This window comes from Hemibagrus wyckioides, linkage group LG23 (assembly GCF_019097595.1).
Source record: "Hemibagrus wyckioides isolate EC202008001 linkage group LG23, SWU_Hwy_1.0, whole genome shotgun sequence".
NCBI classification, from domain to species: Eukaryota; Metazoa; Chordata; class Actinopteri; order Siluriformes; family Bagridae; genus Hemibagrus; species Hemibagrus wyckioides.
This window is the reverse complement of record NC_080732.1, coordinates 18339399-18366195: the sequence shown is the minus strand read 5'-3', so window position 1 is coordinate 18366195 and position 26797 is coordinate 18339399. Positions and strand designations below refer to the sequence as shown.

Sequence of the window (26797 nt, the reverse complement as noted above, 5' to 3'; positions counted from 1 at the left end):
AGCCAAGCACAACCAATCAGGGTGTCCATCCGTAGCCGTAAACTTTCTCGACCCATCACGCCACATACCATTATGGTACTGTGAGAATATTCTTGTGCTTTGGCCTCTATCAGGTTAGCAAAGTGCAAGATCTCGCAGCGACACGATGAAGCAAAAACGCTAGCTGGCTATTGCTTTATGGTTTGGATCTCCGTAGTTCACCAGAGTCGTTTTAATTCGCCACTAGCGAAGTGGGTCACAAGAAGAGCACAAAGGCTCCCGGTCAGCCTCCCTAACAGGCCGCTTGGGAAAACAGAGGAGCCTTTCACCGCATTGTCGAGCAGTCTGATTATAAATGTGTAAAAGCTCAGGGCCAGCATTCGTGCCACGTTGTTTTGTCTTCTGACGCTCATCTAGCCTTCACATGCATAGAAAAGTATATTACGATAAGATAAATCTAATTTTAAGGTTTTTTTTCTCCTAAGTAGTCTGTAATACATTGTAAACGAGCATGCCTCTTATCACAGGGACTTTTTGTGGTATTTTTTGTGATCTGGTACTGCCCCAAGATATTTCCCAGAGCTAAGTAGACCCCCATGAATGGATGAAAGGGGCAATGTTTACAGGATGTTACCCATCCCTCTCAGAGTGGGCTCCTAGGAATGCGTGCATGAGATGGAGTCCATCCAAAGGGGAGTGTCACAAAGCAGCGAGGCTATAAATACACATCGAGCCACGGAGGCTGTAGCTCTTCAGCACAGCTGGGCTTCACTGGAACACCACAGAGGGCACCTCTGCACATTTCACCGACTAAACTGTAAGCCCTTTTTTTTCTTCTCTCAGCCTTTTGTTGCGTTCTTTTTTTTTTTTTTGGTTATGCTTCTTTGCTTTGCTTCGTCATATGTGCTTTGATTTGCTCTGCTATTTTTAATACACAAAAGAAAGTTCAGAGAACACTGGCATGAAAAAGAGATCTGAAGACCAAAATGACCTGGATTGTGTTTGATAATTCCAGGCTTATAATAGATACAATAAGAAAAGGTTCTTTTGAGGGAATTTCAGATGGCCGGATCTTGTGCTTAAGTAAATATTGACCTGAATAAGACTTTGTCTGCAATGTCAGTGTAGCAGGATTAGTAACCAAGGATGTGGTTTTCAGAGGAGGGAAAAAAAAACACTTTGATATACAAAAAAAAGCAATCAAATGCAATTTTTGTCATAATAATTAAATAATAATTTTGGTGCTGACAATTTAATGTGATTTTATTAAAATGTTTAACTATTGGAAAAGAATTGAAGATTTTTTTTTGTCTAATTTGGATTGAAGTTGTAATTAGAAAATCAATCTGTTTTCATACATTTCTCGAAAAGGGAAAAAGAAAAATGACAAGCGTCTGATTTTAAATGCATTTTAAATAACCGTGCTTTGATGAGGCAAATTGAGTCACGAGTGTTGAGTCAGAACTGGATCCCTCTAAATGGAACTTTACATTATTATTTGTTTGTTTGTTAGACATCAAAGTCATACTTTCATTCTACATAATCATGTGAAATATTATAATATATATAAATTGTTCTTGTCCTGTACTAATAAGTGGGCTGGATGCACTTTATTTACATTAACCAAAGATTAGATTTTGTCCTAATTTGCATGTTGCATAATTTTCTGTTTGGTTACAATGGTTTTGTTGGTTAGACAAAATCCTATCTTATACATTGCTGAACAAGTGGAATGGTTACACATTTTCTCAGATCTGGGTGTGCCTTTTTTGCCGTAGTATACGCAGGGTCTTGGGAAATAAGATATATGTGTGAGCTCATCTCCCCCGTGTAATGAAACTGCCCAGAAATACCCTGAAATGTTCAACAGCTCTGCTATTTAAACATCTTTCCTAGCAAATGCATGTTGAAAACAGATGTTTTATAGTTTGTCACTAGTGCTGGAATTAGCCCCCGTTATTGTCTGGCATCATTTCGCAACTCTTCCCGTCATTCCAAGACACGCTCATGATTTACGTTCCGATGTTTATTGTGAACAGTGTTAAACTTTCAGTATGTTTGTTCTCATTCAATCCTGGGAGACACCTGATATTTCCCAAGCCTCGCAATCAGAAGGTGTGGCATATTATGACTCTGGGCATGTCTGTACAAGTCCAGAATTTAACTTTCCCACATTTTGCTGGCTTCGGCTTATGAGGAAACTGAAAAACTGACTCTGAAACAAAATGTACAGTAATACTCCCATACTTGTTTGGTCTCTGTGATCAAAGTCTCTGATTTTGTCTCAGGTTACCTCAAGGAACTCATGTTGGGGAAATAAGTGTGACCTTTAGAGGTGGCCACATTGATTCTGCCATTGATTTTGATATCACTTCACTAAAAGAGGGTTTTTAAATGACTTATCTTGCTATGTTACAGAGAGAGCACTTGCTTCAATTAAAGGATTAAGACAGGACCTCTTTCCCGGCATCCACTATGAGTCGTGTGGAAGAATGGGTTCTGGAGAACAAGGACAAGATCGAAAAGGGAGTGGAGATCATGAGCCAAGGCTGTGAGATCCTGGCAGCCACTGTTGGCCAGTTCCATCCCATCCTGGAGGCAGTTTTTGTGGCCTCAGCTGAGCTCCTAAGCAACCCAGAGGGCAAAGAGGCAAAGTATCTTGCAGAGCAGTTTGAGAAGGTCAACCAGAAGTTGGAAGGGATTCAGGATGAGATTGAAAAAATAGCTCTGGAACTGCAAAGAACATCACTGAACAAACAAAACTTTGACCGTGAGGCACAGATGATCAGTCAGTATGAAAAGTTTCAAGAGTTCGTCATCGCCAAACCCAAGTTCAAGGAGAAGAAGAAGGAGAAGTTCCTGAGCCATTATGAGAACACGGATCTTGATGTGAACCTTGATGGCTTGTACAACGCCATCACTGGTGAGAACACCTCTGGTGATGCAATGCTAGACGTCATACTGGCCACTGAGGAGCGGAGCAGGAGGCCGGTGGAGGAATTCTGTGCTCGCCTGAAGAAGCTGTTCGTGGTTGGGATCATAGCAGTGATGGGCTATACAGCTCTAAAGGAAGGCACTGTTGGAGAGGATATGGTGAAGAAATGGCAATTCCGCATGGAGGATGTGGAGAAGCGCATGAAGGCGGCAGTGGATGAATGTGTGAACAACTTTCCTGCACAAGCCAAGTTGGATGTAGAACACAAGCTCGTGGAGAGGCAGAGCCATGTCGACCCCGAGTTTACTAAATTCCTATTGGATGCTCTGGCCAAGAAGTATGACTGGGTCTCCTGGTCAGTTAGAGTGTTCAATCACGGTGGCATTTTTTTCTGGAATTGGCTGGCTGGCAAACGGTACCATGGAAGTGGAGGAGGTATCAATTATTTTGACCTTTTGACGAAAAACAAAATAAGGATTGTGGTATCTTTCACGGCAGACCCTAAACCACTCCACAAGGTCCAGATAAAGGATCAAATAGAGAATGAGAGGCTGAAAGGTGACATGATGTCTGTGGCTGAGTCTCTGTGCAAGAGTCTTCCCAACTGCCTTGTGCATGCTGTAAGTCGCTATAAACGAGTGGAGGAAGCCAACAATTTTGACCCAGAGTGCTATTATTATGCGGTTCACAAAAGGGCACACATTTGTATCCACTCAGAATAGTGAAATGATCAAACTAAATATATCGATGGCAATCAGTCTTATATTTTTTTGCAATTTCTTTCGTCTTAACACTACACAGTGCAATGATACGATGGCAAGTGTGTCAGTATGTCCAGTTTTTTTTTTTATGGCTTCTTATTCTGTGTAAACTGTAAAAGCGCATATGTGACAACCTTATAAGATGTATGGATTTTAGTCAAACATGTTTAATCAAGAGAATATTGCATACGCTGTATGTGCCTGAGAACTTTTGTATTCTGTCGATCACATTGAAGACCAAATGGTAGTGTGTTTATAAACAACATTTGTACCATATGCTGTTGAACATGCTGGTAGAATCGTTATTAATGATTAACCTAAACGTTTTATCAATTACATTAAAATGTATTCACAATATTATCTAGCTAACTGTTGATTTATTAACCCATGCTGTGTCTTTTATATGAGTTCATATCATTCAGACAAAATACTACACTGCAAAAGAAACAACAACACAAAGACATACAAATTTTAATAAAACAAGCCATTATATAAGTATCTGTAGCTTCAAAATCTTGAATATGTGCTTCTGAAAATAAATTCAACACAGTGTCATCCCCAGGAAGGGTTAAATGTGAAGGATTTAAACTTTGGTGTTTCTGAGCATGGGTGTGTCTCTCATTCAGCTGTAATAAGGGAAACTACATGACGTCGGGTTTAAGCGGAGATCTGTTTGTCTTTCGTGTATACTTCCGCGACTTTAAGGTGAGTTTATGGTCATAATAACATAGGAAAAATAATAACATAACGTCTTATAAAGTAAACTGGAGTAACTTCAGGGAGTTGTTGTTAGGACAGAAGTTTAGCAGCCTCTAGGGCGTTCCTCAGTTTTCAACGAAACGGCTGGAAGTTATTCACGGTGTAAAAAAGGACACAAATGAAATGAGCTTCTTTCAACTGTATAATGTATCTACCAAAACTTTACTCGATCATACAAATCGCTTACGGGAACATTAATATTCCAAAAGGGAGTCCTCGAAAAGAACTTTTTGTTTGGTCTTCAGCCAACCAGGAAGTACGTTCCTGTCGGACAGCTTACCTCAGCGCGCGCCTCCATTCTTTATGAGCATGAGCGCGAGCCTTTATAATTTCTATACTACATTTTAGTGAGCTTCATATATTAAATATAAGTACTGTACACGTCATTGAGCTGCATGTCGTATAACTTCCTCATCTAATTATGTTCGTTATGTTTAGTGACTTCTGTGCTTTATGTATGTGCTATAGCACATACATAACTGTGTGCATGATCCTCTAATGAACTGCATTTATTCCGCGTTATAAACGCAATGCATCATACTTTACTGACCTTCATGCGTTATGGTGAGCTTCATTATAAATGATTGAGCTTTATGCATTATAGCTATGTACTTTACCGAGCTACATTCACTACATAGACTTATTAAAATACGCACAATAAATATAGCTATATACTACTGTGTTCATTGCATTATATATGGTTAAACTGTATGTTATAGCTGAATGTCACAGCTGTGCATGATACAGACTGGAATTTGTGCATTACATATGTTATAATATGTTGTAGTCTACTTTACTAAGCAGTATCTTCTTGGCTGAATGGCTCAGATATATCTGTAAACACCTTATAATTGTATGCATCATACTTTACCTAACCTCTATGTTGTGTAGGTGTATGCATTATAAATTATAAATACATATGGATAGTTTGATTGTTGAGAATCAAAATGTAATGGCTCAATTATAAAAAAAAAAAACCTATAGAATTGTACAAGTGGTACTTTATAATTCCAGTGTCTCAGCATGCACTATAGTGATCTATACATGCCAAATATGCATTTATATTCATTTAGTATGTATGTATTGTAGATGTATGTATTACCTCACCCAGCTTTATACATTATAGTTGTATAGATCATACCTGACTAAGCTGTATCTATCCCTGTCACACCTTGCTGCCCACACCTCCTAAAGTCTGAACATCTTTTACATCTATGTATAATACAATATCAACATAACTCTATTAAAAGATGGAACTTCTTCCAAATATGTATATTTTTTCTCCTGTGGTAATTCTGTACAAAGGAAAATCAACTGGAAAGCTACACTAAGGGTCAGCTGTTGCTGTGAAAAATGTTTGCGTCACATTCTCTGAATATTTCGCTGTCAGTTGTTTATCGTCTCCTCTTTTTTCTGCTCCTTGCTCAAGTGGAATTCATTTATCCAGGCAGGAACATCCACATGAGTCTCTATACTGCAGAATAATGATTTTAGACCTCGGATTTAAGAAGTCTTAAACCTCAGCCAATATCCGATATGTTAACACTGCATTAGTGGTATGTTATACAGCAAATCCCGATTCTCTCAAGTGCTGCAGTAACCCAGGGGAGGGAGAATGATGAGGCAGTCTGTAATGTTCTGTCTGATCTGTTCTAGTGCTTTCTGGTGCAGAAAAAAACAGCATAGGAACATTTTCAGGAGAAAAGCAGCACAATAGATTTGTACACATTGTACTTTTTAGTTCCTGTTATCAAATACATTACTGTCATTAAGTCAATAAGATATGCTTGTTATTGAAAAGACTTTGCTGAGGCAGAAAACTGCTTGTTACAAAACACTGACTCTGGAGACTCCTTCCATAAAGGGTGAATAAATACCTCCTTAAAAATATGTTTGCTGTTAGCCTTAGTTTATGTGAGGCTGCCATACAAGTCCTTGTGAATTAGCCGTTAGTGTAGAAATGATAACGCAATAGAACTGTGTGTTAGTATAAACAGCACGACTGTCAGAGCTCGTCTTATAGAAAATGAATCACTGCCACCTGACCAGAACCAGAACCCAGAACTAATCAGCACTCTGGGATATTTTGGATCAAATACACAATTATTATTTTTTTTACTAGCTAATGCATTCACAGAACAAAATGCGTATGGAAATCATTGAAATTCTATTCAGTCTGTGTGCATGTGGATGGAAGAAAAAAAAAAGCTGTTGAAAAAGTAAGCACCGAGTAAACTGGCGAGGAGGTTCATCAAAATGTAACTGACAGCCTCGTTTTTCTTTTGTCTGGTTTCCATAGAAACTGTCAGGGTTGCTTTGGAAAATGTGCTCCAGCCCAGCGAGTCCAACTACCTTATTAACTGTTTGTCCTCCCACGATGGCACACACTGAAAACGGAAAATACCCTACATTCTAACTGCTTTATGGATATTAAGAAGATATCATGTTTCCATTTCTTTTTAGCCACATCTCATTTGTAGTTTCGAATTTAATTACATGGCCAGTACTTAGCCTGTGTTTTACGATCTGAAGCTGATGTTTACAATGCTGGTCTGTGTAAAAAAAAAAAAGCCTATGCATAATGATTACAAAGATTTCTGAGATTGCTTTTCTTCTTCTTCTTCTTCTTCTTCTTCTTCTTATTATTATTATTATTATTATTATGAGGTTAATCCATGTTTCAAGCAGGTGATTGAAGTCCTGAGTATTAATGTATTCCTTCACTATAAATCTGCTCAGTTATACAGACCAGTGCTTATATATTTTTTATGGATTTTTATGGTGAATGATGAAAGCAACACAGTTAAATGCCAAATTGTCCTTGTAATGTGGCATGTGGAGAGCCTTTTCTCCCTCTCTGTGACTTCCTAGTGCATTGTTGGCTCATTAGCTCACGGGTGGGACGTTACTGAGTGGCTCTTTTCTCTGATAGCTGAGCTGACGCACGTTTCTTTCTTTCTCTCACACAGTGATCTCAACATTTTCCACATAGACAAAGCAAAAAAGGCTGACAATCATACCACAATCCAGGTGTAAGCTGTGTAAGTTCTCTGTTTACTACCTTCTGCGATTGTAAAATGATGCTTAATCAGTCGATCATAACACTATATCCTGAAATATTTCATGTTTTGGTTCTTTGCCACCTGATTAATTATTTACGGTATTAGCAGTGAGATGATTTGTAACCTGACCTTTTGTGCTTTCTTTTTACACAGATTGATTTTCAAAGAGATTAAAAAAATGGCGGAAAACCTGCAGCAACTTATTGCATCCAAGAAGGATGTGGTGGAGAATGTGATGGAGGTGTTTGAGCAGGGAGCAGAGGTGTTGGCCAGCATCGCTGGGGATTTTTTCCCCATTTTTTCCATCGCTGCTCCCATTGTGAAGCTAGCAATAGATAATGTGGAGAGCAAAGAAGCAGAATACATGAAGGAGCAGTTTCAGAGGGTCCGTGAGCGTCTGGAGGTCATATCAGAGGAGATCCAGCGCATAAACGATGAGGTGAGAAAAAGTGGCATGGATGCAACTTACTTCTCAGTAGAAGAGAATGTAACTAACCAGTTTCGCAAGTACATGGACATCCTCACTGCCAAGCCAAAGTTTCGAGACGCCAAGAAGAAACAATTCCTGGACCACTTTAACAAGACTGGTGGAGACAAAAACTTACACACGCTTTACGGTGCTGTAACAGGAGAGAGCTTCTCTGGAGAGTCCGTGCTGGAGATCACTCTCAACTACGAACAAAAGAGCCGGAGGCCGGTGGAGGACTTCTGCGCCAGACTGAAAAAGTTGTTCTGCATAGGTCTCATCGCTTTGATGGGACACACAGCTCTGAAAGGCTGCGATGATGAAGAGGAGCTGCTCCAAGATTGGGCCACAAAGATGCAGGTGGTCCAGTCAAAAATGAACGCAGTCATTGAAGACTGCATCAACAGCTTTCCCAGTCAGGCTGAGATCGATATCAAGCGCCTAGTGAGGGACCACAAGGACAAAAGCAACCAGCAGCTGGCCAACATGATCATCGAGAAACTGAAAGGGAAGTATGACTGGGTGAGCTGGTCAGTCCGTGTCTTTAACTCACCCAAGGGCTTGTTCACCAGCAAGAAGGACTTCCAGTGTGCCACAGGCAAGAGCAGGTTTCAGGTGCCTTCAGATGAGAATTTGAACGTCGTGATATCCTACAGTGCCTCTCCTGAACCCCTTGACAAAGCTCAGATCCAGCAGTTGGTGCAGGACCAGAAGAAAGTCACAGTTCCAGGGATTGCAGAGCTTGTCTTTGAAATGATCCCTAAGTGTACGGTCCATGCTGTCAAGACGTCATGCAAAGAAATGGCTTACTCATGGAGCTTTCAGGATGAGCTTCACTTCTTTGAGGAGTTCAAGAACTTTTACTTGTTTGTTCATTCTTCTTAAGTCAATGACCGCAGTTAAGAAGAGCAACCACAGAATAGACCTGTAGTAGAGTCAAAAAACCTTTATCTACCGTAAAGAAAATACTGACTATTTTGCTAAGCCACTAACCATGTTGTCTTTTAATGCAGAGTATTTTTGAATGCTGTGTGAAAATCAGTCTTTGTCAGTTATAATCACTGCATTTGCAGTTTTAAAGTGCCTTGACTTGTAGTGGGTAATTTTCTATGTCTTGGGTGGGGGAAATATGAGTGTTTAGCTGTATCAGGCCATCCTGAAATAAATCATAAGTATGAAATGAAGTTCAACACATTGTTCAAGATGCAATAACACTGCCCAATAATTTTGTTTTCCGTCTTGTTTTTTTCTAAGCTCTTTGTCCCTATCTGTATGTGTGTAGGTGTGTTTTCCGTCACAGAGTTGGGTTCTGACACTATCAGACCCTTTTCACCAAAACGTGTACATGTAGGAACACGTCATAAAGGGAAAAAAAGAAGCTGTTTCGTTATGAACCTTGTACAGGCGGTTGGACTGTTTCAGTTTTTTCTATTGCACAATGATTAAAATATGCCTCCATATTTACTTAATTAAAATAAAAACCCAGAATGATCCAGATTTGTTTATCCTGGATTGCGATATATGAATAAAATGTAATATTTTGACCTATCATGATTTAAAACATCGGACACAGGAGTACACAATCTTTATCTGTACTCCAAAAGAAATATTCGGTTTCTATTCAGATGCTTAACACTGATAAAAGATGGTCATGAGAAAGAACCAATTTCTTTCCATTTCACTACAGCATTACACATGTATTACATATTCAATCCATAATAACACTATAGTTATAGTCAAGCATTATATATATTTTTTGCCTTAAGTGACCAATATAAATGTTTTATTTGTTTGTTTTCTTTTAAAGGGGAAGGTAAACAGCATTTATGTCTGATTAAGCTGGAATTTCATTTCTAGTTCAGCGCTAATCTGATCTAGTTGAGCAGGTTATACACCTGAATGCACCTTTGATTAATTACCAAAACACTGACATTTTATACCATACATTCAGACTGGTTCTCTTTTGTTTGTTTTTCTTTCTCTGGCTCTATTACAGTGTTCCTTATTTCTTTGGAAAGACTTTTTTTCCCTTCAATTGTCCAACATATCCTTTAATGGCTGATTTCAGCAGACTTTATGAGGTTTGGTATTTTCAAACCTCTCATACCTTTTCATGATATAAACATCTTATTGCACAATCAGAGTCTGGTTGTCTTTATTTAATCGTTCATATTCACTACACATATATAAATAAGCGGATTATTATATGGCGGGTGCCATGTTGAATGATCTGGGTTACAGGTAAGGGTATTTTCACATTGGTTTCCGCAGATCATGAAAGCTCTGAGTGGAACAGCAGTAGAGGAATTAGAGACACAGTTCAGTGGAAATAGATGTGGTTGTGCACTGGGTGAAACACCCTTACTACTCTGTAATTATGCACAGAAACAGCAGACTGTTGGGGTTCTATATAAAGCTCTGTGCCACTGCAAAAAACATGTTTATAAATACATTACCACAGAAATACATGTTAAACATCATGACGAAAAACAAGGCAGTCACAGGCAAAGATTGAAAGAGAGAAATTCACAGATTGTTATTTCATTTAGAGTTTCTGAAAATGTTAATTATGTTGTTGAAACAAGTGCATCAGATGTTTGTGGTAGGGCTCTTGCCTGCCATGTGGAAGGCCAGGGTTTCATTCTCAGTCAGTGCCCAAACCCCAGCCACGCCGGTCCCAAGCCCAGATAAAAATGGGAGGGTTGCGTCAGGACGGACATCCGGCGTAAAAAGTTGTTGTGGCGACCAGTTGGTCCGCTGTGGCGACCCCTCATACACCTAGGGAGCAGCCGAAAGATCAACAACAACAGTGTGCTAACAGATTCTCCTTTGTAAACAAATTATTAAAAAGAGTGTATAATTTTAATTAAAAGTTATTTGTTATCTCTAGGTAAAGCTGCAGCTTTAATTTTCTGACATTAACATATGTTATAATGTGCTATAAAGTGATAAGAAAATAACTTATTTCCACAACATTAAACTAAACATGACTGTAAATTGACAGTTTTTTGGTTGTCTAAATATTATATATGCTCAACAGTTGGCAGTTAAGAACTGACTGAAGATAATTAGGAGGAGATGACAGGAAAGCAGTATGACCTAGTATGGTTTGGTTTTATCCATATCCAAGTGAAGAAGAGAAGTCACATCTGGTCTGATCACTGAAGTGTAATTTGCGCACCTTGAGAGTATCAGTACTATACAGAACACAGCACCTTGTTCCACCAGACGACTAACGTGAAATAATTTCCTCAAGTCGTGACTGTGTGTGCTGGTGATAAATCTGTTCTACACAGCAGTCTGGCAGCCAGCGGTTGGTGAACTTTATCTGATTCATTTACACTGACCACTAAAAAAAGAGGAACACACTTATGGTGAGTTTTTTGTCATTTTTTAAAATAAGTCCAATGTAACCACCAGTATAGCTGATTCTCTGTTTTTATTTCCTCTTCTTGAGAAACGGGGCAGAGCTCAGGACCTGCGGAACATCTTCCTGAAACTAAGGAACTAGGCAAATTTAGAACTGTTTTATGGTATTTATTAGTATTATTATTAGATTATTTTAAATTCCACATATTCCACCATCCAGGGTTATTCTCTAACATGCCCTATTGAGTTTCTCTAACCCTTTCCTCTTTTACTTATGAGAATCTCTCTTGGAGGCCAAAGAGATCAAATTTTCATAACTCCAATGTTCTGGAGGAATCAAAACTTCAGGCCTCCTGCAAATGTCAGGAGTTAAATCTCGCCAGAAGGCAATGCAATCTGCTGCAGTTTCAGTTTCATAATGATGTATGAAACTTTCCATTTTAACCAAAGCAACAAAATACTTAATGTTTCATAAAAATATAATATCTTAAACTGGGCGTGCCTGGAGCAATTTCACACCAAAATCAAGCTTTATAGTCTGTTCACTTCATTAACTCTTACCTCAACCACCAACATATGATGGTTGAGCTAGGATCTTAATATTTGTCAGGATTTAGTTGCTTTTAGTTGCTCCTAGAGCCAGTGGATCTGATTACAGAGTACATGGACAATAAATGAAGTCTGCAAAGCCTGAGAAATCAGACAATGACAATATAGACAGATAAGATTTGGGAGATTTTCCAATCCCAAGCTCAGAGATTTTGGTTGCTTCTCTGGTGAAGGTTAATGTATTTTTGTTACATACTTGAATCACAAAGAGCGCAGAAGCATTGGAGAGTTATCTATACTGTGTGTGAGTTTGGCCTGAACATACCCAGTTGAATAGCTTAAGAATTTTTTTTTTTTTTTAAATCAGACCAGAATTACTTTTCCAGAAATACGATTTGGTCAGACAGCCCTGCATTGAGTCCGGCCCCATCAGGTGATCTCAGGAACGCAGAAAAACATCACGTGGCGTGGAAACATTTTCGCTCTGGATGCAGGAATACATTGTGCTGCCATTTATCCCCGAAATGTTACCCTGTCTACTGCTTAATTCAGTCTCTTTAGAAATAATTTCATTTTAGTGTCCAAAAAAGGATGGTTTTTATGAGAAGACTGGCTCCAGTGGAGCACATGCAGGGCCACCAGGCCTTTAAACAAGGACCTGATACAACCATAGAAAATCTGTGTATATATCATCCCAAGGACATTTTTTGAAGAAAACTATAAAATATTTTTAATCATGTGGAATATAATCAAGCAATTAATTTACAAAAATGATCCTAATATTTACCCTAAATTTGTAGGGGGCGGGGCACTGCACCTCAAAATGTGATGACATCATCTATACCAGTATACTTTAATGTAAACAGTTAAATTTCAGGTTTTTATATCCAGTTAGACCAGTATATCACCACGCCCCTAATGTGAGCCGGGTTTTTAAGAGACTCAGTGATTCACTGAAAATAATCCTACTAAAGTAGAGAGAAAGAGCAAACCCAACACAAACAATGGCATAAGAATACAGACATGTCTGTGGTATTAAGAGAAAAGTCTTTGTTATCTGCTTTTGTTTGCAAATTGCTTGTTGATTCTCAGTATCGGACCACCTGTACGTAGCAACTATAACAGAAACACCTCTGTAAATCATCTAGAGCCACTCACTACACCGGCTTTTAACTCCATGTGCCCTTATTCTTATTTATATACATTATTCATGTACTTTAGTTAACACACTATACAGTTGAACTAGCCGAAGTGTAATTTAAAGATGATATTATTCTGCAACAACATCATAGGGACGTTTTCTTCACAGGAGAGCACACTGAACAAACAAAAACATTTTATTAATTCCAATTAAAATACAGCACATATGCCTCTTGATTATTTTTTCATCATATCTCTTCTAATAGCAAAAGAAAAAATGAACTATTTTATTCTTCAGTCCATATTTTCAGGTTTAAAACCAATTTTTCTCGTGTTTAAAAGTGTTGGTCTAGACACTATTGAAAAACCCTGACTAAAAATTATTCATAATAAAATAAATCTGTTAATTTGAATATGTTTATTCTGAACTGAGGGCCGAGACAATCAACATAAGTACCTGAGTAACAAAACTCATAATACTCATAATTCAGACAAATTATGCAAAATTTCTGCCTTTTCTCTCACTTTTTTTTTTGGCAAAATGACTGTCTTTACTCTCTTTCATTAATCTCTTTTAAATTGGTCACTTCCTAATAAGCTATTTAAGTGTGCTAACTAGCTACATTGCTAACTAGTTTGACCCAATAACCCATAAATATACACACAATATAGAAAATCAGTATTTTTTTTTAGCTTAAAAAGTTTTTTTTATTACATTGTCAGTCATTATTTTTTAAATAGAAATTAGATGTGATTGAATGTTTTCTGTGTGCACTCGTGTTGTCTTGACCTCCACGGGGGTCAGTGAACAGCCTCTGCTGGAGTACAGCCTTCATTTTCTCTTCATTTCTCTCTCAAAATGGCTACTGCTGTCCAGACGAAAACCACACAGCTGAAGACGAGTGGAGTTCTCAGCGCCATCTGGTGGTGGATGACTGTAAACACACACGGATTACACGGAGAGCTTGAAAATACATGGAATCTATTAACATTTCCAGAACTGGGAATATTTGGAAATGATGAATAAGATCTACTTATACTTATTTCTGTTGCTAAAGTCATCTTTAGACAGAATTACTAGCAAAACAGCTTCTCTGGTGCATGTTATCAGCAGAAAGAATGCTTGTATATTTCCCATTATTACCCTAAATTATGTTTAGTAATCACCTATGTCAAGTTGTTAGTGCTTTTCTTATAATGAACTATGTAATATAGCTCATTAGGGGCGGTGGTGGCTCAAGTGGTTAAGGCTCTGGCTCGTTGACTGGAAGATCGGGTTTCCGCCAAGTTGCCACTGTTGGGCCCTTGAGCAAGGCCCTTAACCCTCTCTGCTCTAGGCACGCTGTATCATGGCTGACCCTGCGCTCTGACCCCAACCTCCAAGGATGGGATATGCGAAAAAAGAATTTCACTGTGCTGTAATGTATATGTGACAAATAAAGGCTACTTCTGACGGCCACTGGTAACAAAATGCAGATTTTATTTACCTTTATTGCTGTTTTAGTAAACATGTGCACAGCGTTGGTTGATAAAACAGGTGAAGAAAATACATCTATAGTGCAAATCAAGCAAACATCATGCAAATGAACACTGATTTTAAAAACAATGTGGAAAAGTGTATTTAAATGACACAGAGGAATTACTGGTGTGGTTGTTTCTAACACCCAAAATCTGGATTTTCCTCCTCTAGGAGAGATTTGCGAAGTTCTGGATCCTCCAGGTCCTGAAAAATTGAACACAGATCAGCTTTAAGCCCTCTGTTTTGTTCTGTTGTGCTGTCAGGAGTCCAGCCTCGGCTCTCAGGACTCGTTATATCGGCTCATTTATTTTATCTCTCAAAAGACGGTTATACCTGAGCATCTGCATGCTTCTTGCACAGCGCCTTTATGCTCAGAACACACCAGCTGATCGCGATGCAGAGATGAAGAACACTGAGGACAATCATCATGATGTCCAGGCCTCTGAAGAGTTTCTGGTTGTAGAAATTGAATTTGTTTTGGTTACACAGGTGATTAGATCATCTAGAGTGTATACATTCTAATTAGGACAACTTATATTTAGTACTGAAATCTAATATAAATCTGATATAATAATCAGATCAGAAGTCACATGATTGTGTATCAGTGGGAATTTATCCCAGATGAAAAGTGTTGTTCTTGGTCTTGAGGTACTAGATTATGCAGGAATAATCTGCATTGTTTGAGAGCATAGAAATGACCTCATCACTCTATATGTAAATTAGACAAAGAGATTCAATATTAATTAAAATTAATTCATAAAAATGAAAATGATTGCTCACGGGTAAAGAAAATTTTTCATAGCATAACGTTATTAAATGTGAGAAAAGCCGAGCGGCTGAATACCTATACAGGGAACTGTAGTCCCTCCGACTAATTAATCACATCATATAACTCCAGCATCATCATTTCAGAGACTCGGCCTTACAGATCAAAAACTACTTTCTTCTGAAATCATTAATAAGTCATTACCTGTATAATCTGCTTGTTTTCCTCACAAACTCTGTACATCTCTAGTCTTTTCTTAAAGACTTCATCCCACATAGCTATTTTAGAGGGAGACGGAGTTGTCCAGGAATACAGATAGTCCTGACGGCCAGGAGGATCACATGTGTCCCAGAAACGTTTGCCTGCCAAATCCATGGAATAATTCACGATGGAGGTTATGGCTAATGCAGCGCTCGCTATGTTCATCAGTACAGCCAGGAAAACCTACATGTACAGAGTGAGTAAGGACAGGATTTTATTACACAGTGGATTATTTAATAGTCCGATTCGGATTAATACCGGACCTGATATTTATGTAAGGATCCAAACATTCTGTCTCACACTCTGTTATAGTCAAATAATCACTGATGTTCATTCTCCTCAGAGGAAATTTCACAGTTTCAACAATTACATGCTCTTCTTTGTTAAATAATGTTATGTATTTTTTTATATTAAATGGCTTTGATTGAAGTCGTTGTAGTGTTACTATGGAAACGATAACATACTAGAATAAGATCATTCACATAAGTCTATGATTTGCAAAAAACTGCACTATTCCCAGAGTGACTCATATAGAAAACTAACAGTGTTGTGTTATAAGTTTATTTGATATTCAGTGGAACTGGATATTATATAAGCCTGTGGTGTGTTGTGTTGTGCTCATTCAGCTTTGTTTGATATTCCTCAGCTGGAACTCTTTATATACCCACAGGGCGCATGTCGTATCCTAAATTGTGACGTACCGAGACGATTTCTTATGTATGGATTACAAGAAATGGCGGCACCGTGGCTTAGTGGTTAGCACGTTCGCCTCACACCTCCAGCGTCCTGGGCAGGGGCGATTCTAGGATTTTCATTTAAGGGGGGTATAACAGTAAAAAATAAAAAAATAAAATATAAAGGTTTGACTAACAGGGTAGGATGGTAAACTTATTGCAGCATTTCACTGTATTGCATAGATGTGTATAACATTTGAGTACTGAACAAGCCAAATACGAGTCTTCCTGATCACACACACACACACACACACACACTTACACACACACACACACACACTTACACTTGTCCTCTGATCCTCGCTCTGCGACGCCGCGGTCTGCGGATTAAAGAATGAGCTGAAAGACGGTGAAGAGCCGAAGTCTTTATATGAAATTGCCACCGTTTTTATATGAAATTTAAAGTGGACTGAGGAGATCACCAATTTGTGTACAGTTTATGGAGAATCGCAGAATTTTTAGGGGGGCTGAGTCGAAATGTTGGCCTAGCGACGCCCATGGTCCTGGGTTCGAGTCTCGCTCCCGCTCACTGTGTGTGTGGAGTTTGCATGCCCCGTGCTTGGTGGGTTTCCTCCGGGTGCTCTGGTTTCCTCCCACAGTACAAAGACATGCTTCTAGGCTGACTGGAGTCTCTAAATTGCCCATAGTGTGTGATTGCGTGAGTGTGTGTGCCCTGCAATGGGTTGGCACTCTGTCCAGGGTGTATCCTGCCTTGATGCCCGATGACGCCTGAAATAGGCACAGGCTCCCCATGACCCGAGGATAGATTGGATAAGTGATAATGGAAATGAAACTGGGTTTAAGATAAAATGGCAGTGATCTGTTTGATAGTCGACTCGTATGGATCAGTCAAATGAGCTGACTCAATGAGCTAGAATACAGCAACAGCATGCTTCAAGAAAGGAAACTCACCAGACATGGGCTCGGAAACTTTTCTGTTAGGATACACATTATTCCAATTGCAATAATCTGAAAAAAAAAAAAAAAAGATCATTTATTGACCACAATAATGCATGTTTATCCACCACGTCATATGTGAAACATAAGAAGGTCACATTAATCTGAATAAAACAATTATGTTTTCACAAAAAAATTAATCTCACCACGCCTCCTATCCAAAGGGAAATAGACTCAAAATAACGGACATAGTAAATGGCTGAACTTAAAGACCCGAAGCCCAGATTCATTATTCCAACCATGATCTGTATAGTCTGTGAGAAGAGAGAAGGTGGTCATTACTCTTCTGAGAAAACAGATAAATTTATTATAATCACAGTGCATGACATTATCTTCATTCAAGTCCTAAAATATCAGACAATATCAGACAGCGATATGGACAAAATGCATGAATATATCATTATATGATGATATTTTGATTTTTAGTAGAAGCAGTACTGTTTGTCCATTGTGCAATGATGATTTTTGATTTATTAAATGAGTTCTCAAACATGAAAACCCCTTGAGTAGTGTCTGAATGCATAACAAACCGCCAGTGCTGTGAGCGTGCAGCTAAGCTCCTGCTTCAGTCTCTGAGACACAGAGTACACGGGGCTGTAGCACATGGTACCCAGGATCTGACAGATGAGCGGCCATTTACTTTTGTGGTTGGAGTGGAGGGTGTACACCGTCACCCCCTCGGCCCTGCTGATTGTCAGGGACATTCTGAAGCACTACGAAACACACAAGTGATATTATTATCTGTATTTTATTCATAACTTTTACATGTGTATATTATTATTTAATAAATAGCTTAATAAATACAAACAATTTAAAAAATGTATATTTAACTAGCGTGTTTTGTTTCCCTGTTCCACGCCTTTAAAAAAACGTTTTTGCGAATGAGTTAATACCATGTCTGGCCACTAGGAGGCGAATGTGAAAGAGGAAAAAAAGTGGATTAATACCGTACGTGGTCACCAGGTGGCGCTTATAGCAACGAAATATTATAGCGTTAATACCTTATATATCCACTAGATGGCACATGGCGTGGCGAATAATTACAGATTAATACCGAATTTGACCACAAGGCGGCGCCTGTAATGCAGAATTAATCATAATAAGCGCATAATAATACATTAGATATCCACTAGATGGCGCCTGTATGAACGTGAATTACCAGAACTCGCGTCCAGTTTCGCTTTCGCTCTTAAAAAATAATCCTAAAAATAAATTAACAAAATTTATGAAATTCCTAAGTGCAAGGAATTGATTTTATTTAGGTGAAAAATTAAATAAATAAAGTTATTACCAGCACAGTACAAGGAATTTATTTCGTTTATAAATATGCGGTGGTCAGCTACAGTTGTACTTAAGCCTAAATTGGTCGTTTTCCATTCGAATTTCGTGATACTGGTTTTGTTTAGTTGTTTTTGTTTTGTTTTTTTTTTACATGTAAACCCATTTCCATGAAGCTACACTTAACAAACACATCATGTAAATTTTCCCCGGGCCTGGAAAAAAACCACGCAGAAACGGCCCTAGGCATAAACAAACTAAAAAATAAAGTAATATATGACTTAGCAATATGTGGCTGTAAATGTCCGAAAAATCCTTTATCTTTGATCCAAAAATACTACTTAGAAATAACCTTTCTACTTCATTTCACAGGAAAATGCTGGTGTTGACGGCGAGATGTATGTACAAGGACAGGGAAGCAACATCGCGTTATTTCCAGGAAAATATCGTGTGTCAAAAGATCCGTTTATATCAGAAAATTCATGTTTTAAAATAAATTAAAGATGATCAGATCTCTAACTCACCTTTTTTTCCAGTAGACTTCTGCTGCCAAGTTTCAGTGCAGAGCTGCTCAGTCTTTAAGAAATGAAGCGTGGCGTTTACTGAACTAACCACCAGAGGGCGCTCTACTTCTCCTGCAGTACCATAGAGCACCACACAGCACACAACAACAACAATAATAATAATAATAATAATAATAATCATCATCATCATGATTATTATTATTATTATTATTATTATTATTATTATTATTATTATTATTATTTATTTATTTATTTTTTTTTACTTTTAGTATTATCTTTTTTAATTAAATAATACTAAATGCCATGGTATCATTAAAATTGATCAATTATTTCTATTTCAACTGTGTTAACTGAAGCAAACATTATCAATGTTTACATTGCATATCATAAAATAATATTTGTTTTTTATTCTATATATCAGATTTGTAACATTTTTGAGGTCTCTAATGCTCTCTGCCATAATTCCATAATTGATCCTTGATTTCTCTGTGAATTTTCTTGCTACCCCCTATTGTTTATTAGATATTTAAACTGAGTTAATAATTTATTTATTTACACAACAGAAATGTTATTTTACTGATATTACTTCCAGAATGCAATATGATCACAGTTAAACACAGTGTAAAAAAAAATATGTGTATTTATTATCAGATGCTTTTACTCGCCTCAGAGCTTCAGGACAAAATTAAAGAGGCAGAATTGTGTCTGGATCACTAATACATTTAAGTTTAATGTGTAAATTTAATTTTACTTTCCAGATTAATCGAATGAATCTTACTCTTAATATTTTAGAATTATTTAGTAATGTTTTTATAAAATTTATGCAATATTTAACATTTATATATGAAATTCATACCCAATATATTTTCAGTGTAAGTGGAAAAAAAAAAAAAGAATTACAGCGCAATCCACAATTATTGGCACCCCTGGTTATGATGTGTTCTTAGGCTTCTAATAAATTTATTTTTTATTGCAGAAGCATAATCTCACACTGAAAATTGTAGAAAAATCTAAACTTAAAAAAAAACAAAAAAAAAACAAATACATGACTAAAAAATAATTGTTTTTTTATATATAAAATCACCTGTTCCACAATTATTGGCACCCCTAACAATTCCTATAAAATAAATGTAATTGAAGCATTTTTGTAATTTTTACTGTAGTTTTTAAAGTTTATCAGAGTATCCAGAAACTAATTTTAATATTATTTTAATTAATAATTCATGACTTCCTGTTTCCCTGGGGTATAAATATGACGTGACACAGAAGCCTTTCTCTTATCCACTCCTCAACATGGGAAAGACAAGAGAACACCCCATTCAAGTAAGGCAGATGTGTGTCAACCTTCATAAGTCAGGCAATGGCTACAAGAAAATAGATACTTGCCTAAACTTGCCCATATCTCCAGTCAGAGGAATCATTAAGAAGTTTAAAACAACTGGAACAGTGACAAACAAGGCTGGACGAGGACCCGAGTTTATCTTGCCACCACGCACAGTGAGGAGGATGGTAAGAGAAGTAAAAAAATCTCCAAAGCTCACTGTTAGAGAACTGCATCAAACAATCATCAGATTCTATCTACATGCCAACACGCAGTTTGGGAGGCATGCAAGGGAAAAGCCTTTTCTCATCTACAATCACAAACATAAACGTCTGGAGTTTGCTAAGCGGTACTGGGACTTCAACTGGGACCGTGTGCTTTGGTCAGATGAGACTAAGATAGAGCTTTTTGCCAACAAACACCCTAAGTGGGTCTGGCGTAAAACAAAAGATGAGTATGCGGAAAAGCACCTCATGCCCACTGTGAAGTGTGGTGGAGGGTCTGTGATGCTGTGGGCCTCTTTCTCTTCCAAAGGCCCTGGGAACCTGGCATGAGTGCATGGCATCATGAACGCTTTGAAATACCAGGACATTATAAATCAAAAGCCTCTGTCAGAAAAATGAAGATGGGTCGTCATTGGGTCTTTCAGCAGGATAATGACCCAAAACGTGGCGAAATCTACACAAAAATGGTTCAGCAGACACAATGACCATGATCATGACCATCTCAGTCCCCAGACCTCAACCCAATTGAAAACCTGTGGGGTGAGCTGAAGAGGAGAATGCAAAAGAGAGGACCCAGGACTCTGGATGATCTAGAAAGATTGGGCAAAGATGAATGGTCAATCCCTCTCTGTGTATTCTCCAGTCTTGTGAAATGTTATGGGAGGAGATCAAGTGCTGTCTTGTTGGCAAAAGGGGGTTGTACGAAGTATTAACATCAGGGGTGCCAATAAAAAGCCAATTGTGGCACACATGATTTCATTAAAAAAAAAAAAATCCTTAATGTGGGATATTTTTTTCCACTGAATAATTGTACTTCAATTAAAGGATGAATTTTTCTCTCTTTTTTTGCATTGTGGTTCTATATTGTTTAAAAAAATGAATATATTTGAAGCATAAGAACACATCTTAACCAGGGGTGCCAATAATGGTGGAGGGCGCTGTAATTTTCTTAAATGAAAGCCTTAATTGAGCCATTTTTTATTGAACTGTATCAATCATTTTAACATTACAGCCTTTAACTGTGTCTTCCACATGATTCATGCTCAGAACTAGATTAGAAAGTGCAGTCAGTTTTGGGTAAACAGAGGCGACAGGCTTTAATTACACCCAAATCTACACAGTATAAATATAGAAATGTTTCAGTTTCTTTCCTGTTTCTTTGGAAACGAGGCTGATGACTCTTATCTGTCACATCATTAATACCACAGAGAAACTGCATGAAGATGAAGGCCTGCATCCGAAACACACAAACTAATCACAAACTTCACTCTTTCAATATTTCAGACAAAAATAAAGGCAGAAATGACCTCAGATTAAATTTAAAAAAGGGCTATTTAATAAATCTTCTTATTCTTATTCAAAAACAAAAGCATGACCTTTTACATGATTTCTGTTGCCAGGTTGCACCTTTTGTTTTTTTTTTCTGGAAAATATAAACCATATTTCGTCAAAAATGACATTTTCATAGTGGAAAATTTCCAGTAGCGGTTTTTATAGCAATACATTTTTTCCCCTCGTCCTCCTGTTCAACCCAGCGAGCATGACTCTGATAAGAGTCCCACCCTCACACTGTCCACAGGACGAGGAACCCGACAGACATTAACGTAGGTAAGATCCTCATGCCCTCGGACCCTCTTTCTTTTTTCTGTTTCCTCTGGTAGTCATTATACCTCGTGTAAAGTCTCTATATTTTGATCATGGTGTTGGATAGGGTTGAGTCGCCATTTGTTTGTTCTGTTTTTTTAACCTGATGAGTCGATCCTGATAGCAGGCGGTGTTTCATTGCTTGACGCAGTCTTTATATTAGGCAGCTGCATAAATTTATGTGTAAATCAAATCTTTTTTTCTGAAAGTCTGGCTCATGATAAAGCATTGTTTAATGCTTTATCACGTCTTAAACACGTCTGAGGAGTCAAAAATAAAATAACCTTACCAGGGAAAGAGGATCAAAGAGGACCAGTCAAGAAGGTTGAGATAAAAATGTAAATTTAATGATTTAATCCAAAAAGTAATCCAGATTGTAATAGAATAAGAATTGTAAGAGGCAATCAAAAATAAACCGAAGGATAACCTAAGAATACTCCAAATAAATTCAATATTACGTCCAAAAGCGTACCAAAATTACAATTGCCAAAGTTAAAACTTGACCTTTAAGCCTAAAGCAGCTACCTGTGTTAATTTTATTTGTAAATTCATACACCTTTGCTCTACGTTAGCTCTGTCTGCTCTAGTGTGAAATGTCAGTCATCAAGACACAGGAAGTTAACTTTTCACTCTGCTGCTTGAAAGCTCTTTGTGGTTTTACTTCCTCCAAAGCTGCATTGACACTATTTTTTCAATTCAGCCGTTGAAAAAACGTTCTTCTCCATCAGTTCTCACACTTCAGCTGTTTTCTTTCTGCTGAATTCCTCCAGTTAGTGTCTGAAAAAAGAGATTAACAAACAACTACAATTTATTTAATTTCATCTTTGTAAATAACACTCATGTAGGTCAATCTCTATAAGAGTCTAATCCTTTAACTAGAAACAAAGTGCTCTGAATGAAGGTTAGTTGACTTTATTCTTCTGCCCATCAGACCAACTTTTCTGTTTTAGGCCATGGATGACATCGAGATCTCGGAGGACCGAGACAAGCTGAAGCGTGGCCTGGTGAAGGCGCTGCAGTGTGTAGCCACCATCTCGTCCGCAGCCGCTGTGGTGAACCCCATCTTCGGTGTGGCGGGCTCGCTGATCCGCATCATCATTCACCATGTGGACGACGAAGAGATTCAGAAACTCCGAGGTGAGTTTGTCAGCGTGAACCGAGCCCTGGATGAGATTTCGAGGCAGAACCAGAGCACGTTGCTCCAGATCAAGAAGGAGACGCTGGACGGGCAATACAGCCAGGTAGAGAACAACCTACGCAACCAGTTCCGTAAGTTCATGGAGGTGGTGAAGGCACGACCCGAGCACGTGGAGAGAAAGCGTGATGATTTTGAGGAAAGCTATGCTAACGACTTGGGTGACCAGAACCTGCACACACTCTACGATGGTGTAATGGGCAAGCCCAAGCTCTTCAGCCAGCCCATCCTCGACGTCTACATGACTTACTCTAAAGGAGAGCGGAGCGTGATGGAGCGCCTGTGCACACACATCACCTACCTCTTCTGCGTCGGCCTCATCGCTCTGATGGGTTACGCCGCCATCATTGGGGATGACGAAGAGGGCCTGAGAGAGGAGTGGGCTATGAAGATGGAGGAAGTGCAAGAGAAGATGCAGGAGGTGCTCAGCAGGTGCAAGTGATTCCGTTCCCCTGATTCACACAAGTTTAATAAAAGGGACAAAATTATATTTTGCTACACAGATTTTAAAATTGGTACACAAAACAACTCAAAATGTAAAGACAAATGTGACAAAAGGTTATGCTCTGTTGTTCCACAAGAGGGCTAAGTAGACCAATCAACTTTATTGATCGGGGTCAAAACCACATCTCTTTCAAAAAGAGCTCTTTTAGGTGACTCACAGTAACGGGGTGTTAGGTGTGTTTTTAAAACTTTTATGTTTGTAAATTATTTTACAGGGTATATATAAATATTGTTGGATGCTTATGCAAGGTATTGTGCATACACTGTATGAATATATTTGGTTAAAAAAAACATATTTTTGTAATGATTTGCAGTTTGTTTTGTTTTGTATGTAATGAAACATTTACTTGCACATGAAACAGTGACTTTTAATCAGCCATGTTTTAACATTTAAGGGAAAATGTCATGTTCTTGCTACCTTCATGCTTTGGTTGGTCAATAAACCTGCTGAGAAACCTGCTGCATTTCTGTCATTGTAGCCTAACTATTAGAATTATTATTACTGAATTATCTTCAACATGGTATGGGGAATAAATGACTTCAAAAAGCAATTTTAATTTTTTGCCAATTACTTTGAAAAGTCATTATTTAACAAGTCTGAAATAAACATTTGGCCCAACAGGATCATTTATACCATAAACCATGTTGTGAGAAGTTCAACAAGCTGGAGAAGGAATTCCAGCAGATTGATGACAAGTTGGAGAGCATCTCTGTACAGAACAAGCAGCTGCTGGACCAGATCCTCATTCAAGAGATCAACACAAACTATGGTCAGCTGGAACAGAACATCGAGACCCAGTACAAAGCCTTCAAGAACATGGTAGACAGGATCAGGAAGAACCCCGACAATGAGATGGTTTACAAAGAGGATTTCAAGGATATCTATAGAAAGCAAGGCAGCTTTCAGATTTTGCTAATGTACTATAACTCCGTCATGGAAAAGCAGGGTCCATTTGAGAGGCCACTACTGAAATATTATCTAGAGCAGTCCGAGAGGAACAAGAAGTTTATGGAGGCAAAATGCGCTCATCTGACCAACCTCTTCTACATCGGCCTCATAGCTCTGATGGCCTACTATGTAGTCACTGGGGATGATGAGGAGGAGTTCAAGAAAGAATGGGGCCAAAAGGTCTTGGAAATTCAGACCAAGATGCAAGAAGTCCTGGCTGAGTGTAATTAGAAGAAGTGATGCCAAATTCTCATTCTGTATTGTTTCTATGCCTTGTTATTTGATCAGCACCTAAAACTACACTATTAATTCACTTTAAGCAGATTACACAACATTTTTATGACTGTATAAATCATACATGTTGATGAATATATATAGTAAAGCTGAAGACATATTTGTGTATTATGATCAGAGTTATTGATTTGATTTAAAATAAAAAAAATTGTCTTTTCCAACAAAAAAAAATTTATTGACAATTAGCTTGCATCATTTTATCTTTAGCATATATTTAAAATCACAGAACTTTAGATTAAATCCTATAATTAATCTCATCACTGTAAAAGTCTTTTTTGTGGATATTCTTGGGATATTTTTGGATCTCTCAGGATGCAATAAACACAGGAGTGATTATATGGCAAGAAAATGATTGTACCGCTTATCTAAATGGCATGTGGTTCATCCAAACTTTCATTTAGCACAGCAGTATAAAACTTTACTGCACAATAAAGATGTACCCACAATAAAGACATATCCTTATTCTCTGGAAGACTTGTGGCATGTTTAAAGTTTGAGATATTATTTGGAAATCCTGACTGATACATTTCTAGGAAATTGCTTTCATTTTTGCTTTTGTTTTTAAAAGTTTGTGCATGGCAACCAAAGTCTATATTTTATCAATTTTTGGTGAAAACAAGTAAACCACTGCAGCAAACTACATTTTATTGACGATTAGCTTGCATTATTTTATTACATTTATTCAATTCAATTCAATTCAATTTTATTTGTATAGCACTTTTAATAAAGAACATTGTCTCAAATCAGCTTTACATAAGAAACAACATAACAAAACAACAAACATATAACAGACAAACAGTCCTAGATGTTATCCCAAGTGAGCAAGCCTGAGGTGACTGAGGCAACTGTGGTAAGAAAAAACTCCCTTAGATGGTATGAGGAAGAAACCACAGAGAGTGTGATTATATTGTGCATTTATGTATAGTCAATTGTGTGATACAGCATGTGTAAATTAAAAAGGAGGTTGTTGTCGTCTACATAAGGTTGACAGTGTTTATGATAGATAAATACCAGAGCTGATCTATAAAACCTTCTCCAAAGCAAGACCGGCTGAATTTTAATTTTTCTTTCTTGTTTATAACTGTTTTTGTTTTTAATTAAAAAATGATTATTACTGTTATTACATAGATTTTTTTTTAATTCTTGGGGAAAAGCAAAAACTCTCTGTTTATCAGGACAGTGGCTGTCATCCCAAAGCATTTCACAAAGCATAGCAGAAGTCAAAAATTGAACAAATAAACAGTAAAAAAAAATTGACAGGTCGTTTCCCATTCCTTCCCCTCCATCCAAAGTGGGAGTGCTGCCAAGATTCAGGATATAAATGTGCATTGAGCCACGAAGGCTGCAGCTCTTCACTGGACCACACAGGGCACCTCTGCACATAACTGTACAGTAAGCCTTTTTCATCCTCTCAGCTTTGGTTGATTTCTGTCCTTTTGCTACTTTTCCTATTTATTTTAAACTTTCAAAAAGGAGGTTCAACAAAGAGTGGCATACAAAAGAGATATTTGTACCTGTCAAAATGTGGATGTGTTTGGTAAATTCTGGGTTATAATAGATACAAGAAAGAAAGGTCTTGTGCTTGCGGAACTTGTGCTTAAGTAAAT

The 26797-nt window shown here is 37.9% G+C and overlaps 4 protein-coding genes across 12 annotated transcripts; 3 read left to right on the top strand and 1 right to left on the bottom strand.

Moving 5' to 3' along the window:
- Positions 1-658: 658 nt before the first annotated feature.
- rpz5 (rapunzel 5) lies at positions 659-10100 on the top strand. Of its 4 annotated transcripts, none has more exons than XM_058376263.1 (3): positions 708-796; positions 7404-7475; positions 7650-10100. In XM_058376263.1, the coding sequence occupies exon 3, from the start codon at positions 7675-7677 to the stop codon at positions 8845-8847; it is 1173 nt and encodes a 390-aa protein (XP_058232246.1). In that variant the 5' UTR covers positions 708-796; positions 7404-7475; positions 7650-7674; the 3' UTR covers positions 8848-10100. The 4 variants fall into 4 exon arrangements, with proteins under 4 accessions (XP_058232244.1, XP_058232246.1, XP_058232245.1 ...); XM_058376262.1 differs by lacking the exon at positions 708-796 and adding an exon at positions 3637-4380; XM_058376261.1 differs by lacking the exons at positions 7404-7475; positions 7650-10100 and adding an exon at positions 2398-4032 and having other exon boundaries at positions 659-796.
- Positions 10101-14483: 4383 nt separating this feature from the next.
- On the bottom strand, positions 14484-19170 carry tmem176l.1 (transmembrane protein 176l.1). Of its 2 annotated transcripts, none has more exons than XM_058376972.1 (7): positions 19060-19170; positions 17788-17970; positions 17404-17511; positions 17213-17269; positions 15510-15749; positions 14873-14992; positions 14484-14743 (listed from the first exon to the last, which is right to left on the bottom strand). In XM_058376972.1, exons 2-7 carry the CDS (start codon positions 17959-17961, stop codon positions 14678-14680), a joined length of 765 nt encoding a protein of 254 aa, XP_058232955.1. In that variant the 5' UTR covers positions 17962-17970; positions 19060-19170; the 3' UTR covers positions 14484-14677. The 2 variants fall into 2 exon arrangements, with proteins under 2 accessions (XP_058232955.1, XP_058232957.1); XM_058376974.1 differs by having other exon boundaries at positions 17788-17972; positions 19063-19164.
- A 2970-nt stretch (positions 19171-22140) lies between these two features.
- On the top strand, positions 22141-24359 carry LOC131344580 (protein rapunzel-like). Of its 5 annotated transcripts, none has more exons than XM_058376975.1 (2): positions 22141-22212; positions 23180-24358. In XM_058376975.1, the coding sequence occupies exon 2, from the start codon at positions 23202-23204 to the stop codon at positions 23883-23885; it is 684 nt and encodes a 227-aa protein (XP_058232958.1). In that variant the 5' UTR covers positions 22141-22212; positions 23180-23201; the 3' UTR covers positions 23886-24358. The 5 variants fall into 5 exon arrangements, with proteins under 5 accessions (XP_058232958.1, XP_058232959.1, XP_058232960.1 ...); XM_058376976.1 differs by having other exon boundaries at positions 22144-22212; positions 23199-24358; XM_058376977.1 differs by having other exon boundaries at positions 22146-22208; positions 23180-24359.
- Positions 24348-25615, top strand: LOC131343965 (protein rapunzel-like). Its single transcript, XM_058375855.1, has 2 exons — positions 24348-24377; positions 24603-25615. Exons 1-2 carry the CDS (start codon positions 24348-24350, stop codon positions 25125-25127), a joined length of 555 nt encoding a protein of 184 aa, XP_058231838.1. The 3' UTR covers positions 25128-25615.
- The last annotated feature ends 1182 nt before the right edge of the window (positions 25616-26797 follow it).